This window comes from Doryrhamphus excisus, linkage group LG19, assembly GCF_037039965.1.
Source record: "Doryrhamphus excisus strain RoL-2023G ecotype Guam linkage group LG19, RoL_Dexc_Guam_v1.1, whole genome shotgun sequence".
Classification (NCBI taxonomy): Eukaryota; Metazoa; Chordata; class Actinopteri; order Syngnathiformes; family Syngnathidae; genus Doryrhamphus; species Doryrhamphus excisus.
Genome location: NC_136375.1, coordinates 16,576,406 through 16,596,966, shown reverse-complemented (window position 1 = coordinate 16,596,966; position 20,561 = coordinate 16,576,406). Strand labels below are relative to the sequence as shown.

Here is a 20,561-nt window from a genome sequence, read left to right as displayed (position 1 = left end):
CCGTTGGCAGCACTTTAATTGAAGCCTTGGCTCAGAGTGCTCAGAGTGCAGGGTGTGGCCGAAGGTGTAGAGTGCAACATGGACGCTTTGATGGTGACCACAGTCCTTGGTGATGTGTGTGTTTCAAGTGAATGTCTCTCTTTTTAGTTAAGGTGTGTGTTTGTGGACAAGCCACGTATACATGGACCCAAATATTCCAATTGATTTTGGTTTATTTGCTCAAATTGAAAGAATGTAACCTTTGGATACACCTCATTCCGAAAGAAAAGTGCCAATCCGAATGAATATATAATGGGATTCCCAGGAGTGGAATATTCCTTTCCCCAATCGGAGGATCAAATACTTATTTCTTCTACTTTAATGTCGGCGTATATCCCCAAGCAACAAAAGCTGAAAAGGAAGGAAAGATGGCCTAAAGTCCGAAAAGGTCCAGGGATTGAGTCATGTTTAAAAGCTGTGGTGTGTGTGCTTCACCGGAGGATTCAGTTCTCATTTCTGCATGAGACCGGATGTCCTGATTCCACCGTGACCTCCAGCAAAAGCACAGCACACAACAAAAAGAAAAAAAAAACTAAGAAAAAAAAAAAAAGAATGCAGAAATTCATACTTTAAAAGTGAAAGTTTGCACCTCTAAAGGCTGTGACTTGTAGTACTTTATTTTCTGTATGCATTCATTCATGGGGCAACCAGCCCACCTTCTCTCCAATTTTAATTTCATTTGAACATGCATCAGATTCCAATTGAGTAATCAATTAAGCTTATTAAACCTACCCCTCCATCTGGTACTTTTACAATCAGTAACTGTTACATTTGTTCACTTCCTGCTTTCCTAATATAGTTTAATTTTTTTGTTTTTTAAATATTTTTTTGATTATTATAGAAATATTATTATAAAAATATGATTATTATTTTTAGCACTAAAAAATTTAAAACAAAATAAAAAAATAAATAATTTTTTTATTTTTATTTTATCCTTTTTTTAATTATTTATAAATTTTTATTTTTTTTAAATTGTATTCATTTTTCATTTAATTTTATTATTTATTTTAAATTTTATGTATTTATTTTTATTTTATTTTAGTATATAGTAAGTGTCAATATAGTGATATATATAGCACATCATGACTGGTTCAAGACTCTTCATCCTTGTATTTAGCAAACATCAACTGCTTGTATTGTTTCTTGAATTGGCTCATCGTTGTGCATTGTTTTACGGGTCTTAAGGGTCTTAAGTTATTATTATTAGGTTATGAAGTCATTGATGATGTTGTTGTTTTTCTCCTCCAGGAGACTCTAACGACATGTCCGCTCATAAACTCCGTCAGTCTTACAAAAAGGAGAGGAAAAGCAGTTTCTTCAAGGTACATGACCCAGCCGCCAGTTGTTTGTATGTACAGTACATACAGTATTTGGTAGCTTTTTCCATGTTGCAGCCTCTAAAGGAGGCGTGAGTCAATACTACTAATGGGCTTTTTCACTTACTTAAATCACAAAGATGAGATTATTTCACGATAAATGTCAATAAGGGGAGAAGTACTTTAACACATGTTTACGTATTTGCCAGCTATGACTGTATTGTCATCATAGTGTATTTTGACCTCATTGATAATTGTTTAAAGTTATTATGTGTCTCTTTCTAGCTGATTGAGTCCTTTGCCTTGGAAATCGGCACTTTGAAAAAGGAGATGGGGAAAATGCCCGAGACAACAGAAGAAGACCACAAGATGTCAGATCCAATGCTTGGGTGAATAAACCAATACCCATGTTTCACAGACATTCATGTTTTTATGGCCTCCTGCTGCAGAAAGATTTTACATTACCTGAACACATGCAAAGATCCCCTTCAAAGTGCTGTGTGTATTTATTATTAGGGCCCAAACACAGACAGGCAACGGCCATCTTGAAACTGATATGTTTATTATTAGGGCCTGAACATAGACGTGCCTTTTAAAGGCCCTTTTAAACTGCTCTTTATTAGGGTACTAGCAACAATTAATTATTCATTCATTCATTTTCTACCTTATCCTATCCCAGCTGTCTTTGGGCGAGAGGCGGGGTCCACCCTGGACCGGTGGCCAGCCAATCCCAGGGCACATATAGACAAACAACCATTCACACTCACATTCATACCTATGGACAATTTGGAGTGGCTAATTAACCTAACCTAAGAGCTAGTGGCGTCATTAGGCCTATTTTAAAATGTTCTTAAGCCCCCCCTAAATAATTTGATATTTTTTATAGATTTTTTTTCATTGATTTTTTTCATTGATTTTTTGAATTTTCTATTTTTTTAATTTTTTACTTTTTTGTAATTTTTGTATTTTTTGTATTTTTTGTATTTTTTTTAAGTTTTGTATTTATTTATTTTTATTTTACAAAACAAATCTCTGGCAAATTGTATATAATAGGGCAAAAGCAGGCTAATACTAGCCTACTACTACTACTACTACTACTAGTAGTAGTAGTAGTAGTAATAATCATTCATTCATTCATTTTCTACCGGGTCACAGCGGTGCTGGAGCCTATCCCAGCTGTCTTGGGGCAAGAGGCGGGGTACACCCTGGACTGGTGGCCAGCCAATCCCAGGGCACATATAGACAAACAACCATTCACACTCATATTCATACCTATGGACAATTTGGAGTGGCTAATTAACCTAGCATGTTTTTTTTTTTTTTACTTCTAAGAGCCAGTGGCGTCATTAGGCCTATTTTAAAATGTTCTGAAGCCCCCCTAAATAATTTGATATTTTTTATAGATTTTTTTTTCATTGATTTTTTGAATTTTCTATTTATTTTATTTTTTTGTAATTTTTGTAATTTTTGTATTTTTGTATTTTTTGTATTTTTTGTATTTTTTTTAAATATTTTAAGTTTTGTATTTATTTATTTTTATTTTACAAAACAAATCTGGCAAATTGTATATAATAGGGCAAAAGCAGGCTAATACTAGCCTACTACTACTAATAGTAGTAGTAGTAGTAGTAGTAGTAATAATAATAATTCATTCATTTTCTACCGCTTATCCTCACGAGGGTCGTGGGGGGTGCTGGAGCCTATCCCAGCTGTCTTGGGGCGAGAGGCGGGGTCCACCCTGGACTGGTGGCCAGCCAATCCCAGGGCACATATAGACAAACAACCATTCACACTCACATTCATACCTATGGACAATTTGGAGTGGCTAATTAACCTAGCATGTTTTTGGAATGTGAATTCATCTTCTATTCCGCATGTTTTTTAGAACATACGTTTTTGTTTTTCAGGATGGGTGAAGAAGTGGGGGGTCTTTTCCTGCAGGCATCCCCCCGTACTGGAATGGGGACCGGACTGGCTGGAGCCAGAGATTCGGGCTATGATTCTCTCCATCGAAGACTCAGTGTTTTGGACAGATTAATCAGGACTCATCCTATCTGGCTCCAACTTGACCTAAGCCACCAGAATGCTGTACGGGTCCTGCATAGCCAACAACCTAGGGTAAGGGAACAGCCTGTCATGACCCAATCACTTATTTGAAGGTCTTCTGACCGGACGTTTCTTCACTTGGCGTGTAGGCATTTGTGGTGAGGAGGTCATCCAGCCTGCAGAAGAAGGTCATCTCTCTACGCATGGACAAGAACTCTGCTGTTCCTGTGAAAGACTTTGTCATCAAGGAGAGCCAGTACAGTAAGTCTTGAGTCTTGGTTTTCTCCGGGTACTCCGGTTTCCTCTCACATTCCCGCCTCTCGCCCCAAGACAGCTGGGATAGGCTCCAGCACCCCCGCGACCCTCGTCAGGATAAGTGGTAGAAAATGAATGAATGATCATTACTACTAACTACTACTAGTAGTAGGCTAGTATTAGCCTGCTTTTGCCCTATTATATACAATTTGCAAGAGATTTTTTTTGTAAAAAAAAAAAAATATATGAAAAAAAAATTTTTTTTTGTTCAAAAAAAAAAATCAATAAAAAATATCAAATTATTTAGAGGAGCTTCAGAAAATTTTAAAATAGGCCTAATGATACCACTGGCTCTTAGAAGTTAGAAAAACAAAACATGCTAGGTTAATTAGCCACTCCAAATTGTCCATAGGTATGAATGTGAGTGTGAATGGTTGTTTGTCTATATGTGCCCTGGGATTGGCTGGCCACCAGTCACAAGACAGCTGGGATAGGCTCCAGCACCACCGCGACCCTCGTGAGGACAAGCGGTAGAAAATGAATAAATGATTATTACTACTAACTACTAGTAGTAGTAGTAGTAGTAGTAGGCTAGTATTAGCCTGCTTTTGCCCTATTATATAAAATTTGTTGGAGATTTTTTTGGTAAAAAAAATAAAAATAAATGCATACATAATTTTTTTAAATTAAAAAAAATCAATAAAAAATATACAATTATTTAAGGGGACTGAAGAACAAAAAAATAAAATAAAAAGATAAATGAAAAAAATCAATAAAAAATATGAAATTATTTAGGGGATCTTAAGAACATTTTAAAATAGGCCTAATTATGCCTTAGAAGTAAAAAAAAAAACATGCTAGGTTAATTAGCCACTCCAAATTGTCCATAGGTATGAATGTGAGTGTGAATGGTTGTTTGTCTATATGTGCCCTGTGATTGGCTGGCCCCTGTGACCCTGGTGAGGATAAGCTGGCCACCAGACCAGGGTGTACCCCGCCTCTCACCCCAAGACAGCTGGGATAGGCTCCAGCATCTCTGCAACCCTCATAAGGAAGGAAGGATGGATGGAAGGATGGATGGATTTTTTTGCCTTTGCCATCAAGAGATCATGTCGGTGTAAATACCCATAGGAAATGATATTGAACCCGCATTTTTGCCAATATTTTGGCTTTTAAACATTTGCGTCCAGTTGAATATCTGAACAATCATGAATCATGAGTTCATTTTTTTGTTGTGTATTTTTATCCAAGTTATTTTTTTCTCCTCCAGCTTTCTCTTTGGAAGGGTCAGGCCTGAGCTTTGCAGACCTGTTTCGTCTTGTGGCGTTCTATTGCATCAGCAGGTGAGTCCATTGTGACACACAGTACTGTGGTTGTTGAATGTTGTTCAAGTACCGGTACGATGTGTATGTAACGTGTCAGTTGTTGAGCAAATTGGTGCACAACGCAAAGAGCAGCGTGGATGTTTTCCCCTTTAAGACATTTTAATTCCACCTCCTTTAACTCACTTTGTCATTTTTCATTCTGCCTTTGCTGCTTTTCTTAGGGACGTGCTTCCCTTCACCCTGAAGCTGCCGGAGGCCATCGCTTCAGCCAAAACATCTGCTGAGCTTGCAGATCTCGCAAGACTGGGTGCAGGTTTGTTTGTTTCATTTTTATATGTCGTGAGCAGAAATATGAACCTGTTTGCATGGCAGCAACAATATATGAAGATATGAAGACCAATATCAATCCAAATACAGTTTTGAAAACGTAATAACAGTGTTGACGCCCCTCACCTTGACATAAGCGGTTGTCAACATAAGCGAAACTAGCCATTGCTAGTCAGTTCAAATGTGCTATTTGTTGTGATGACGGAATGGAATGGTGCGGTGCCGCGTTAGGTCTTTCATTCATTCATTCATTTTCTACCGCTTATCCTCACGAGGGTCGCTGGAGCCTATCCCAGCGGGGTACACCCTGGACTGGTGGCCAGCCAATCCCAGGGCACATATAGACAAACAACCATTCACACTCACATTCATACCTATGGACAATTTGGAGTGGCTAATTAACCTAGCATGTTTTTTTTTTTTTACTTCAGAGAGCCAGTGGCGTCATTAGGCCTATTTTAAAATGTTCTTAAGACCCCCTAAATAATTTGATAATTTTTATAGATTTTTTTTTCATTTAATTTTTTATTTTTTTTATTTTTTATTGATTTTTTTTTTTTACAAAAAAAATCTTGTCAGCCAATCCCAGGGCACATATAGACAAACAACCATTCACACTCACATTCATACCTATGGACAATTTGGAGTGGCTAATTAACCTAGCATGTTTTTGGAATGTGGGAGGAAACCGGAGTACCCGGAGAAAACCCACGCATGCATGGGGTGATTGACATGCAAACTCCACACAGAGATGGCCGAGGGAGGAATTGAACTCCAGTCTCGTAGCTGTGAAGTCTGCGCGCTAACCACTCGACCACCGTGCAGCCCTGCAATTTTCAGTCACAAGTAAAAAGGTGAATGTGAATTCCATGCCTGGTATATTATTCCCAGGATATGGTGGACCACATAAAATGATGAATATGACACATGTTCTCTGCGGCATCGTGTAACAATATCCTTCTCCTCTACACAATTCCCTTTTCACTGGCTCTCATACACACCTGTGTACGTACGTCAGCACTGCATGAATGACACAAACAGCGCCATTGTCCCGCCTTACCTAAAGACCACCTTTTATTGACGGGGAAAATAGATGAAAATAGAACCTTTTCAAGACTCAAAGGCGGCATTAAAGTGAGGGTGGGTAGCTTCGTGATGTGTCACGCTGGACACCTTAAGAGGCTGCCAGAGGAAGGAAGTCTGGCGGTGCTAGTTCAAAGCTGAGTCATCGCATTTAGACTCTGAATGGACAGAAAGGTCACTCTTTGGGTTGACGTATGAAATAGCTTAATTAGCCACTCCAAATTGTCCATAGGTATGAATGTGAGTGTGAATGGTTGTTTGTCTATATGTGCCCTGGGATTGGCTGGCCACCAGTCCAGGGTGTACGCCGCCTCTCGCCCCAAGACAGCTGGGATAGGCTCCAGCACCCCTGCAACAATTGAATAATATCTGATTATGCACCAAAATTTGATCTTGTTGCCACTTTGTGTCTTTGGGGACAGTCAGTTTGGAAAGTATACATTTATAGAATGTGTTTTTGTGAATGTTTTTGGCCTCTTGGAACAGATGAATTGGATTTATGACGCTAACCAAGGTTCCACTGTACAATGCAATATGAAGAAGTGATTGGTTGCAATGAGCCTAGCAAAGAACACAGCAGCAGGAGACAGTGTAAACAAGTGTGGAGTGGGAGTGGAGGAGGGGTTGGGAGGTGCATTTGTCATCGGAATAAGAGGCAAAGAACAGCTGCCGCACAGCAGAAAGGGGCGGGATGCGGGATGGGGGGGGCGGGGATACTGTGCTGAGGGCCCGCCCAAACGTACATTAATGTGGGTGAGTCATAACAAACACACAAACTGTGTGAGGAGAGTAGTTGTTTTCAACTTGCCTCCACATAGCAGCGTCGTTCCAACCAAGCTAAAGTGTCCAACTATTTTTGGATCCATTAAACATCCCGTCAGGATAACAGTGAGTATTCTTACCATCTCCTCTCTGTCTTGTATTTTGTTCCCTTACCGTACCTTAAATGAACGACTGTTACAATGAAGGCTCTGCAATATGGAAATGTAGGTTTTTTTTTTATTAATATGTAGTTTATTTTCCCACATGGTATAACTTGGTCGCGTGTTTACGTGCGGTGGGCAAGTTTGTTTTGTTGCCTTTTATATCGCTAACACTTTCAAAATAATTTTAATTATTTATGCTAAATTATTTAAATTCATTCTTTTTTCTTTTTATCTATCTATCTTTTTTCTTTGTATCTTCCTTCTCTTTTTTCTTTTTATCTATCTTCTTTCTTTCTTTTCTTTTCATCTATCTTTTATCTATCTTTTTTCTTTTTTCTTTCTTTTTTCTTCATCTATCTTTTTATCTATCTTTTTTCTTTTTATCTATCTTTTTTCTATCTTTTTTCTTTTTATCTATCTATCTTTTTTCTTTTTATCTAAATCTTTTTTCTTTCTTCTTTCTTCTTTTCTTTCTTTTTTCTTTTTATCCATCTATCTTTTTTCTTTCTTTCTTTTTTCTTTGTATCTTCTTTCTTTTTTCTTTTTATCTTTTTTCTTTCTTTTTTTTCTTATCTATCTATCTTTTTCTTTCTTTTTTCTTTTTATCTATCTTTTTTCTGTTTTTCTTTTAATCTATCTATATTTTTTCTTTTTATCTATCTTTTTTCTTTTTTTTCTCGGAGTGAGTCGTATGGTCCTGTGTCTTTTAGTTCTTTTTATTTTAATTGGTTTTATTTTTGATACTTTTATTGCTTTGCTTCTTGTTTTTAATATCTTAATATCTATCAACTATTTTATTTCTTATTTGATCTTTTAGTTTTGGATTAAATTCAATTTGTACCTTTTATTTATTGTATTTTTAATTTTATTTGTACTTTTTATTTTACTAGTCTTTGCAGCACTTTGGAAACTGTTTATAAAATGTGTTATACAAATAAATTGGATTGGATTTGTTTATAAAATGTGTTATACAAATAAATTGGATCGGATTGGATCGTGAGAACGAAAAATCCTTCCGTGTTTTAACGTCATGACACGACTACTAATAGTCAAGAATAACAGAATAACATGTCGTTCAACAATCAACAAGTAAGTCAGGTTAGTTTTAATAAATTGGTAAATAAGAATTCAATTACTGTGCGAGCTATGCGCATGAGATAGCACCCCTATAGTCACCTTTACATGGATTCAATGAATAATGCCAGTAACTGTGTTATTATCAAACATCCCTATTGGTAACCAAGTAATCTCACATGACCGATAACGACCAATTATATCTCCTGCTGTACAGGTTTCTGGGACACTGATTGGTCTAACAAGAGGAAGGTGTCCGCCACAGCTGCTGACAGACCACCTCCACCTGGCCCCCTCCCGCTCTCTGTCGCACCCTCTCGAGGTCGCCCTCGGCTTCGAACTCGCACCCCATCTGAGCTCGAGTGCTGCCAGTCCAATGGAGCGCTTTGCTTTATCAATCCCCTTTTCATTAAGGTCCATCAGCCAGAAAAGGACCAGAACCCCGAGTCCGTCTTTAAGGAACCTGTGAACGGCGGCCTAGAAACTAAGACCGGGGACGCTCCTGCTGGGTCCAACTCAAATACCAGTGACAGCAAAGCTCCAAGTCTTGGGAGTAACGCATCACGGTGGCCCCGTCCTCCACCCCGTCCGCCGCCACCTCGGTTGTCGACGTCCCGATCAGGCCTTCCCGTCCGGCAGCACAGCATGCCGGAGAAAATTTCCTGGATCAATGTCCCGAAAGACAAGATGGAAGACAAGGATAAAGGCAGCAGCCTCTTATCCCGGCTTGGTTCTTCACTTAGCATCAACTCCTCATCGTCTCCTCCCAAGAGATTCAGCATTAGCTCCCCTATCTCCATCCCCAGGCCGTCTCTGCCCATGTCTTTGTCGTCTTTGTCCTCCTCGCCGCGTAGACCCAAATCCTTACCATCGTCCTCCCTGGAGGACGCCCAGTGCCACTTGGCCCTGGAGGACCAGACAATCGAGAAGGCTCTTCTTAAGGCCAAACTGTCTCAGCAGAAGGACACCACGTCTAGCCCTCAGCCGTGCAGCAGTCTTCCGGATTCTTCCACAATGGCCAAGAGCAACCAGGCTGGAGAAGATTGCAACCAAGGCAACCAGCGTCTGAGCGACATGAGTCTTTCCACGGATTCTTCTGACTCTCTGGAGTTCTCGTCATCCTCGTCGTCCTTCTTCCTTCCTCCTCTGCACGAGCCGAGCCCACCGACTGTGGCTGATTTTAACACCCACCTGCCCCTTTCCATCCCCACGTCCCATCTGCTGTACTCTAGCATGGAGGAAGATGAAGACGAGGAAGAGGATGAAGACGAAGATGAGCATGACTATGGGGTCAGCGTGGAGAGTGATCAGGACCAAGACCAGGATCTGACAATGATCCCGCCCGGGCACCGGATAAGACGGCGCCCCAGTGCCAGCGCTTTGGTCCTCCAGAAAGCCCTGCGAGGTCACCTCCGCAAGATGAGCGGCGTGTTTAACTCGCTGCTGACGCCCGAAAAGCGAGCCATACGCAGAGTGGTGGAACTGTCCCGGGATAAGGGCTCCTACTTCGGATCCCTGGTGCACGACTATCTGAGCTACATGGGTGAGGGTGCGGGCACCCAAACTTGGAAAAACTACGATTCTGGTCTGGAGCTTCTTCAGACTCTGCGGCAGTTTATCACTCAGATGAAGAGCTACCTGCGACAGAGCTCCGAGCTGGGATTGCCTCTTGAGAGCCTCATACCTGAAGAACAAATAGGTAAGCCGTGTCACCCGTTTCTCACTTTTTCTCACCCGTTTCTTCTGTTTTCACGATTCAGCATCTGCACCCCATCTGGGCCAAAAATCCTCTTTAATTGGTTCTAGAAGCCACTCTGATACGAGGACTCCTTCTTCATGAATGGAGACAACCTGTTTACAATAGTGGCTTTAACATTAGAGTCCTCTAGACATGACATAACACCCCTATAGTCCCCTTTACGCTCATATTACCCAATATAGTATGCATATACCGTATTTTCTGGACTATAAGTCGCTCCGGAGTATAAGTCACACAAGGCCAAAAATGCATAATTAGGTAGAAAAAAACATACATAAGTCGCACTGGAGTATAAGTCGCATTTTTTGCGGGTTTATTTACCGTATTTTCTGGACTATAAGTCGCTCCGGAGTATAAGTCGCACAAGGCCAAAAATGCATCATTAGGTAGAAAAAAATACATAAGTCGCATTTTTTGCAGATTTATTTACCGTATTTTCTGGACTATAAGTCGCTCCAGAGTATAAGTCGCACAAGGCTAAAAATGCATAATTAGGTAGAAAAAAATACATGAGTCGCATTTTTTGCGGGTTTATTTACCATATTTTCTGGAATATAAGTCGCTCCGGAGTATAAGTCACACAAGGCCAAAAATGCATCATTAGGTAGAAAAAAACATACATAAGTCGCACTGGAGTATAAGTGGCATTTTTTGCGGGTTTATTTACCGTATTTTCTGGACTATAAGTCGCTCCGGAGTATAAGTCGCACAAGCCCAAAAATGCATCATTAGGTAGAAAAAAATACATAAGTCGCATTTTTTGTGGGTTTATTTACTGAATTTTCTGGACTATAAGTCGCTCCGGAGTATAAGGCGCACAAGGCCAAAAATGCATCATTAGGTAGAAAAAACATACATAAGTCGCACTGGAGTATAAGTCGCATTTTTTGCAAATTTATTTACCGTATTTTCTGGACTATAAGTCGCTCCGGAGTATAAGTCGGACAAGGCCAAAAATGCATAATTAGGTAGAAAAAAAATACATAAGTCGCATTTTTTGCAGATTTATTTACCGTATTTTCTGGAATATAAGTCGCTCCAGAGTATAAGTCGCACAAGGCTAAAAATGCATCATTAGGTAGAAAAAAACATACATAAGTCGCACTGGAGTATAAGTCGCATTTTTTGCAGGTTTATTTATCGAATTTTCTGGACTATAAGTCGCTCCGGAGTATAAGTCACACAAGCCCAAAAATGCCTATAGGTAGAAAAAAAATACATAAGTCGCATTTTTGCAGATTTATTTACTGAATTTTCTGGACTATAAGTCGCTCCGGAGTATAAGTCGCACAAGGCCAAAAATGCATAATTAGGTAGAAAAAAAATACACAAGTCGCATTTTTTGCAGATTTATTTACCGTATTTTCTGGAATATAAGTCGCTCCAGAGTATAAGTCGCACAAGGCCAAAAATGCATCATTAGGTAGAAAAAAACATACATAAGTCACACTGGAGTACAAGTCGCATTTTTTGCGGGTTTATTTATCGTATTTTCTGGACTATAAGTCGCTCCAGAGTATAAGTCGCACAAGGCCAAAAATGCATAATTAGGTAGAAAAAAAATACATGAGTCGCATTTTTTGCGGGTTTATTTACCATATTTTCTGGACTATAAGTCGCTCCGGAGTATAAGTCGCACAAGGCCAAAAATGCATAATTAGGTAGAAAAAAACATACATAAGTCGCACTGGAGTATAAGTTGAATGAATAAATGTTAAATTCCACTTCCTGGAAATTGACTTATAGTGATTGAGTCTGGAACCAAATAACTGTGATAAATGAGGAACAACTTTAATATTTTATGTGTACATTGATGGCACAACAGATGGGGTAAATAGTGTCTATTGGCTTGACAGAGGTGTCAGTCAAAAGATGGGTTTGTTTGGATCGCACGGCGTGGCTAGTGCATGCATGCTAACTGAGGTTTTCAATGGAGAATACGTGGAAAATATGCACGTCTCATGGAAAGGCTGAAAATGTACAGCAGTTATGTAGTGTGTATTACCACTCACTGGACCGTTGCCAACATCTGCTGTTGGAGTCCTGCGAGGCCTTGAAGGTAAAGGCGGTGACTGCGATTGTGTATGATCATAATAACAATAATAATAATAATAATAATAAACCACATTTCCATCATGCTAGCCTCTAACGTTTAACTTAGCTTTCCACATCATTTAGTCTTGTGACGGTTGGGCCTTAAGCTGAGTAACAGCTGCCTCGCTCTCTTTTCCAAAATGTGTTTCTAAAATGTGACTATTTGACACTTCCTGGTTGGCAATGTTGTGTTTTTAATGGCCGCTTTACACTCAAAAGTGGTGTGGATTTACAGTAATTCTGGAAATGATTTCACATGATTTGGTTTCCAGCCCCCAGTTCTCCTCACTCTCCCTTTACATTTTTTTCCGGTGACCGTTTCTTTTCCTTATACTTTTTCCAGATGCAGTCCTGGTTGAAACAGCGATACTGCTGTAAATCAGGACAAAAAAACCTTTTGCTACATTTTCTTCTTGAGTGTTATATTTATAAGATTCAGAGACAGGAAAATCAATGATGACGCAATGGAAAACAAAAACCCTGAATATCATCACACAGTGTGCTGAAATCTGAGAAGACTGGTTTGAATAGGCCTCGTTTCTTCTTCTTGTGTTACTTTTGTTTTGTTTGTTTACCGTAAAATTCCAGACTATAAGCCGCTAATTAATGGTTAAATTGTAATCTCCTTCACTTCGGAACTACTACTAATGTTTAAACACTGTGCAGCTCCTGAGCCAGTAACGTAACAGTAGCTCTTTATTTGGCAGGGACCGAGCACAAGCTATCAGTTAACCCATGACGAGGATGTAAACCCTTTGTAAAATGTAGGAGGTAATAATGCTGTGTATAACAGTATCTTTTCATACTTCAAAGGACACTTTAGTAATAACCCTAAATTCACCACACAATAACTTAACACTCGAAAGGTTGGCAAATATAAAGACATGTTATGGACAAATACCTACATTTTAAACCTTTTCCGACATGTCATTGCATCTGAGCAATGCATTCATTGGGGTGCTGCAATGACATCGGCCTCCCTCTCGGCAGGTCCGTTCACCATTTTCTCTGCTTTCTGTGCTCCTCCAATGAAGTGGCTTTCTCAAACACAATGCCTTATAAGAAAACTTAAAAATGTTGTGTTTTTTACGTTAAACTTGTATTGGTACATGTTTGTACACTACAGCTTTTGAGTGTTAGGTTAATGTTTGAAAGGTGAAACCGTGAGTCCGACTGTTTGTACTGAGTAATGACCTCGACTCAACTTGTCATCCGTGCAACCTGGAATTCTTTAGTTTGACCCGATGGAAGGTCCAAATGCTATATTGGGTTTGTGTCACTTCAGCAGGAAGTAAGCAATCTGTGTATCAGGAGAGCTGTGACAGATCTCCGGCACGCCTTTCTCCTGATTACACTACTAGACTATTTTTAACTCCAAACACTCACTTCCCTTGTCCACTTGGATAAGACTTTTGGCTCAATGTCGTCATTCACTCATCTTTTGTTTCCAAGATACTGTAGCTAACTTGACAATTGATTAATCAGCCATTGAATTTTTGCAGCTCCAATAGTAATATTATATTACTATAAGGGGTAATAACAATAAAAGCAATTTTCACTGGCTAAATGTACTGCAAAAAAGGTCAGTAAGGATAATTCATAATGCCGCCTACAGAGAACATACTAACTCCTTATTTGTAAAATGACAAATACTCAACTTGCTGATATAGTTCTATAGGGTGTTATTTCATAAGACCCATTCATCATTTGCACTAAAATTAATATATAATCTGGTGTCTGCAATACATAGTATTTGCTCCTGTGCAATATTATGTGTATATCCTGTATATATATCTTGTTAAACTTGTCTTTTTACTGTACTTTTTGTATACTTTTTTATTGCACTGAAAGGAGAAGCTCTCCAAACTCGTTATATAATAAATAATATATATATATATATACATAAAGGCCATTTCATTTAGCTCACAAGCTTGCTTGCTAGCTAGCAACCCTCCCTGCAGGACAAAGGTTGCGCAATGTGATGTAAACAATGAAAAATAAGAGTGTCAAGTTGACTATAGGGGTGTTATTTCATGTCTGCAGGGCTCTACTGATGTTAAAACTGGGTTTTCTATACAATTAACCGCTATAAACAAGCAGTTCCTGTCACTTCTTTGTGTGTTGCCGGGCAGATTTCTTCCGGCTGAGCAGATGGCATGAAAGATGTCAAACGATGGAGGTGGAGATGAATGATTCATAGGAAAAAAAAAAAGAATAGACAGTGAGTGCTAAGGAATGAGAATCTCTCTGAACATATGCTGAGGCCAGGAAATAAAACTACTGACTTGACCCTATTCTGGGATACACACACACACACACACACACACACACACACACACACACACACACTCCTTATTCAGCAGTGCTGCGGTTGCTTCCATCCTGTCTGGATAATGATATCATGGCATGTGTTAGTCAGCGCGCACGAGCTAAGCGGCATAAAAAAAAACCTTCCCTGTACTCGTGTGCACACCCTGGACCTCTTCCTTCCACCAAAATACACACCGCCTTTACATGCAAACACCTTCTTTAAACAAATATTTCAGGAATCTGACTGGCAACGTAGTAAGCAAAGTGCAGCCTAGGGGCGGCTTTTTATTGGAGCATTAGAATAAAAAATATAAAAAAATAAATACAAAAAAATCAGCAGTAATTTTAATAAAGTTAAAGTCATAATTTCATGACAATAACAACTCGTAGTATTATCAAATTAAATAATATAAATAATAATCTGGAGTGCTCAGATAAAAAAACCTTGAACCACGCGTGCATTAATGTTGGCTCACAGGCGGATATTTCAATATTTTCAATATCTTTCATGTCCTCACATGTGCTCCACACATGGACTTACTTTTGCATCTTACTTGCCGAGTCTGCACTTTCCAAAATGATGACAAACGCTCTTTTTTTTTTCTTTAATCCAACCCCAGTAGAGCCTGTCAATTTCAATCATCCTGAGGGCGGCAATTCTGGTCAAATTCTCTAGAAAATATGAAAAAAAATAAAATTAAATTAAATTAAAAAATAAAAAACAGCAGCAGCAAAAATGGAAAATAACAGGCATTTTAAATAAATAAATAAATAAATGAATAAATAAAAAATAAAAAAACAGCAGCAGCAAAAATAGAAAATAACAGTAATTTAAAATAAATAAATACATAAATAAATAATAAAAAAACAGCAGCAGCAAAAATGGAAAATAACAGTAGCTTTAAATAAATAAATAAATAAATGAATAAAAAATAAAAAAACAGCAGCAGCAAAAATGGAAAATAACAGTAATTTTGCAAGAATAAAGTCAAAATATTAACAGAAGTTGCAATTTCATGAGAAAAAGAAATGTCATGACAATGTTTAAGAGGAAGAATACATTTTAGTAGCAAGTTGAAATACTCGAGGAAAAAAAATATTTGTGAAAGTAATACTACAACAAATAAAACTTGAAAAAAAATATATATATATTTTTGGAAAGTTTGGTAAAATATTATTGTTATAAAGTCATAATATTCCAAAAAGAAAATTTGCTAATATTATCTTTTGTATTTATTATGAGTTATATATTTTTTTAGAGGTGACTGTGGTTAACTTCTTTGTACACTTGTATGCCAGCTAGTTACATAAATGTTACTTCAAAAAAGTCCTCATACACTTTACAATATACAATATACAATTTACTTTTACAGTTTTATGTGGGCATAATTAACCCCGATATACGGGATACACTGGATTGCAGTACAACGCTGCTTTTTGTGGCGGCCCCTGCACCTTACTCAGCTGTACGGTGTTCTAGTGGTTAGCATGGGTTTGTATCTCCATTTGGCCATCTCTGTGTTTAGTGTGCATGTTCTCCCAGCGTGTCAAGTTAGCTTGACTGAAATAACAACACATAAAGTCAGCTTTCTGAATGTATCCGCTTGTCCTCCTGTTCAGACTCGGTCCTGGAGAAGGCCATGTACAAGTGCGTCCTGAAGCCGCTCAAGCCCATGATCGGTGCTGCACTGCAGGAGTTCCAGGTGCGCAGCGGGGAATGGCAGGAGCTGAAGGAGAACATGGCTCTGGCCAAGGCTCGGCAGCCGCAAGAAATGGGAGTGGATGACGCGGTGCCGCCGGACCCTGTGGCCATAGAAAAGATCAAGTTCAAGTTCCACTCCATGTCCAAGCTGTACTCCCCAGAGAAGAAGGTCACCATGCTTCTGAGGGTTTGCAAGCTCATCTACACCATCATGGAGGACAATTCAGGTGCAAATTTAGCAAATGTGTTTTGTTTGCCTGTGCTAAAAATATTTTCAAGCAAAAAAATGGCATAAAAATTCAGTAAAGTAGAAATATAATGCATTCAAAGACAGTGTGATGATATGTAGTTTTCTCCACTGGTCACTAGGTGTCAGTAAAGTTACTGTAATATTCGGTGAGACACACAAGCACCAGACTTGATCACCGGACCAACAGGCTTTTATTGCAGGCACAATAATCCCTTATTTATGGGGAAAAAATCAATAAAAATATTACATTATTTGGGGGGTTTAAGAACATTTAAAAAATGGAAAATAACAGTAATTTTGCAAGAATAAAGTCAAAATATTAACAGAAGTTGCAATTTAATGAGAAAAAGAAATGTCATGAGAATGTTTAAGAGGAAGAATACATTTTAGTAGCAAGTTGAAATACTCAAAAAAAAAACATTTGTGAAAGTAATACTATAACAACTTTTTTTTTTAAATTTCAATAAAAAATATCAAATTATTTAGGGGGGCTTAAGAACATTTTAAAATAAGCCTAATGACGCCACTGGCTCTTAGAAGTAAAAAAAAAACATGCTAGGTTAATTAGCCACTCCAAATTGTCCATAGGTATGAATGTGAGTGTGAATGGTTGTTTGTCTATATGTGCCCTGTGATTGGCTGGCCACCAGTCCAGGGTGTACCCCGCCTCTCGCCCCAAGACAGCTGGGATAGGCTCCAGCACCCCCGCGACCCTCGTGAGGATAAGCGGTAGAAAATGAATGAATGTATTATTTATTCATATGTCTACTATATTGGGTAATAGCGGTGTAAAAGTGACTATAGGTGACTATATTTTGAAGCTGTCGCTTGGCAACATGAGGGTTGAGCTCCTTCCACAGATCTGGGAACTGGCAGGGTGGGCCAGTCCAGGATTTTCTGGCAGTATGTTTTGTGGCATGTCATAAATAATGAAATATCCCTAGTATAATTACAAGTTATTATATTATTATTAATAATGCTGTGTGTTTGTGTGTGTATGTGCGTGATTCAGGTCGTCTGTTTGGGGCAGATGACTTCCTGCCCATGCTGACCTACGTGTTGGCGCAGTGCGACATGCCCCAGCTGGACAACGAGATACTTTACATGATGGAGCTGCTGGACCCGTCGCTGCTTCACGGAGAAGGTTAATATTGCTCGGCGTGGTCGAGCGTCCGTGTGTAACTCCTGCGTGGTGCGTTCATGTCCAGGTGGCTACTATCTGACCAGCGCATACGGAGCAATGTCTCTCATCCGCAACTTCCAGGAAGAGCAGGCGGCCAGGGTGCTGAGCTCTGACACCAGGAATACGCTCCACCAATGGCACCAGCGTCGTACCACTTTGCACTCTGCACCGTCTTTTGACGACTTCCAGGTACACCCAACGTCTTTCTAGGAACATCTGAATAATAATATTTCAGGGATGATGTTTCTATTCCAGAATTACCTCCGCGTGGCGCTGCAGGAGCTGGACAGCGGCTGCACAGCCAAGACCCTCCAGGTGGGCCCCTACGCCAACGTGGAGGAGGTGTGTCAGCTCTGCGCCCACAAGTTCAAAGTGTCGGACCCCGACAAGTACGGCTTGTTCCTGCTGACGGGGGGCAGCAGCCAGCAGCTGGCGCCGGACACCCATCCTCAGAAGATCAAGGCGGAGCTGCACACCCGCCCGCGTGGTGCCCCCTTCCACTTTGTCTACCGCCGCCTGGCGCCGACCGAGCCGTCGGCACCTCTCCACCATCACAATGTGAACGCTGAACCGCAAGTCCACCTAAACAACCTCAGTACAGACCTTCAAACCCCTTCCCCTGACTCGGGCCTCAGCCTGTCATGTTAAGCAGACCCCTGACGGACCCAGAGGACCGTGTTCACTGGCGTGTCTGGGACACATGGACCGCAAGAACAGCACAACTTGGCGCTCTTACACGGAAACGTTGCGTCAGAAACACAAGTTGATGTTTGTTCTTTACTTCCTTGACAGGCAACACTTCATGAAATGTTGCTTTTCAACAGATTTAGGTGATTTGTCTTTTTCAGGCAATGTGCCACTAACCCACAGGAAGCCATTTACAGATAAAAAAGATGTACACAGCATATATTAGATAATATACATTACATTGGAAGTATCGATATTCCGGTATAGACCCGCACAGCACTACTAATGACAAACTGTTCATATCATAATACATCAACGTAACACTGTATAAAGTCAAATCACACCCTACCCAATTTGGCACCGAAAGTGGTAAGTTAATGGCTTACGTTTTGAACAAAAAAGAAATCTAGGCTAACTGGGTAGCTTAACTCGCTAGCTAGCAGTTTCAACATATTCCTGCGGTGCGGTGTAAACAACGAATAATAGTGTAACTGTGACTATTTCATGTCCATAGAGCGCTACTAATGTTAAAAACCTATTTGGCACCGGAAGTGGTAAGTTAATGGCTTAGGTTTTGAGAAAAAATCAATTCGAGGCTAACTGGTTAGCTCGCTAGCTTGTTAGCTCGCTAGCTTGCAGTTTCAACATATCCCTGCAGTGTGGTGTAAACAACGAATAATGGTGTAACTGTGACTATTTCATGTCCACAGTGCGCTACTAATGTTAAAAACCTATTTGTCACCGAAAGTGGTAAGTTAATGGCTTAAGTTGTGAAAAAAGTTCAAGGCTAACTGGTTAGCTCGGTAGCTTGTTAACTCGCTAGCTAGCGGTTTCAACACAACCCTGCAGTGTGGTGTAAACAAGAGATAATGATGTAACTGTGACTGTTTCATGTCCACATTGCGCTACTAAGGTTAAAAAACCTTATTTATAAAAAACAGTTTGCCAAGATCCAACATCGAAAAAACTCAACGTAACACATATCAAGCGCTTATGGCTTCTTGTGGGTTAAAACAAATGCCTAGCGACAAATGACGTCACAGAAGTATTTCAGTTGCTGGTAAACTGCTCTACGTGTCCTACAGCGACACCCAGTGGTTGTTGACGATTGTTCAGTAGAAATGACAACTCTGTGCATACAACTGCCAAACGTTATTGTTATTATCTTCCTCATTTTTACGATAAGGAGTGATTTATGCAGCTACTTTATTATTTTAGACGGAAGTATTAATACTTTTAACAGCATTTCTATTGCAAGTCATGTGGATCATGCACATCATTTTGCCAGTAACATTGGTTCTGTACTAACTCTACTTGGAGAGTCATGTGTTGCTATTCTATGAGGGCATCTTTATCGTCCTTCAGGCCTGTCATGAAGGACCAAGACCTCAGGCTGTCTGTGTTGTTGCACTTTTGTCAAGCTCTCTGTGCTACTGAAACATCTATTTTCGTCCAAATCAACAAATAAAACTGTTTTCATACTGAGGAGTTGAAAAATGACAATTTTGTTTTTATCAAGAATGGCCTTCAGCAACAAAGTGTGTCCCACGCAGTGTTGGGCACATACTTAAAAGAGGGAATTAGTTATAGTTACTAGTTACTTATCAAAAAAAGGAACTGAATTACTGATTTACTCCACTACAAAAGTAACTAGTTACCAGTAAAAGTAAATATTGCCCCCCCCCCCCCCCCCACAGCAAAGACACAGGTATTATTGCGGTCGGCAGGTGTTCTGTTCTCTGATTGGCTGAAAACACAATCTTACTAAACCGTAACCAATCCTCGTTGCTTATGTGCTCTAAACACCCGCCCACCCAAGTTCTCTGATTGGCTGAGGACACAATTTTACTAAAGTAGAGTTACTAAACAAGAGTTAAAATGCACGTAAATAGCATAGTTTGTTGAAGCATGGCTCCACTAGCGACTGCTGAATTAAAATTAAAATTAAAATTAAAATTAAAATTAAAATTAAAATTAAAATTAAAATTAAAATTAAAATTAAAATTAATTAAATAAAAAAACGTAAATTATATTAGGAAAGCAGGAAGTGAACAAATGTAAGAGTTAGTGATTGTAAAAGTACCAGATGGAGGGGTAGGATTTAATAAGCTTTGCTTCTTCCTACTCCTTTTGGACATGTGGAACTGGGAACTGATTATGGGATGCACTCAATTGGAATCTGATG

At 39.4% G+C, this 20,561-nt stretch overlaps 1 protein-coding gene across 1 annotated transcript; it reads left to right on the top strand.

Moving 5' to 3' along the window:
* Positions 1 to 1,256: 1,256 nt before the first annotated feature.
* On the top strand, positions 1,257 to 19,856 carry LOC131107267 (ras and Rab interactor 2-like). Its single transcript, XM_058057133.2, has 11 exons — positions 1,257 to 1,361; positions 1,641 to 1,744; positions 3,263 to 3,473; positions 3,551 to 3,662; positions 4,927 to 4,999; positions 5,203 to 5,294; positions 8,609 to 10,090; positions 16,175 to 16,483; positions 17,519 to 17,650; positions 17,715 to 17,878; positions 17,945 to 19,856. Exons 1-11 carry the CDS (start codon positions 1,302 to 1,304, stop codon positions 18,335 to 18,337), a joined length of 3,132 nt encoding a protein of 1,043 aa, XP_057913116.2. The 5' UTR covers positions 1,257 to 1,301; the 3' UTR covers positions 18,338 to 19,856.
* The last annotated feature ends 705 nt before the right edge of the window (positions 19,857 to 20,561 follow it).

What these genes read in the sequence shown, in the direction of transcription:
- LOC131107267 (XM_058057133.2), top strand. Translation starts at nt 1,302, where the DNA reads ATGTCCGCTCATAAACTCCGTCAGTCTTACAAAAAGGAGAGGAAAAGC. An exon ending in TCTCGCAAGACTGGGTGCAG is followed by an intron (nt 5,295 to 8,608) that starts GTTTGTTTGTTT and finishes CCTGCTGTACAG; the next exon opens with GTTTCTGGGACACTGATTGG. An exon ending in CGTCTTTTGACGACTTCCAG is followed by an intron (nt 17,879 to 17,944) that starts GTACACCCAACG and finishes TTTCTATTCCAG; the next exon opens with AATTACCTCCGCGTGGCGCT.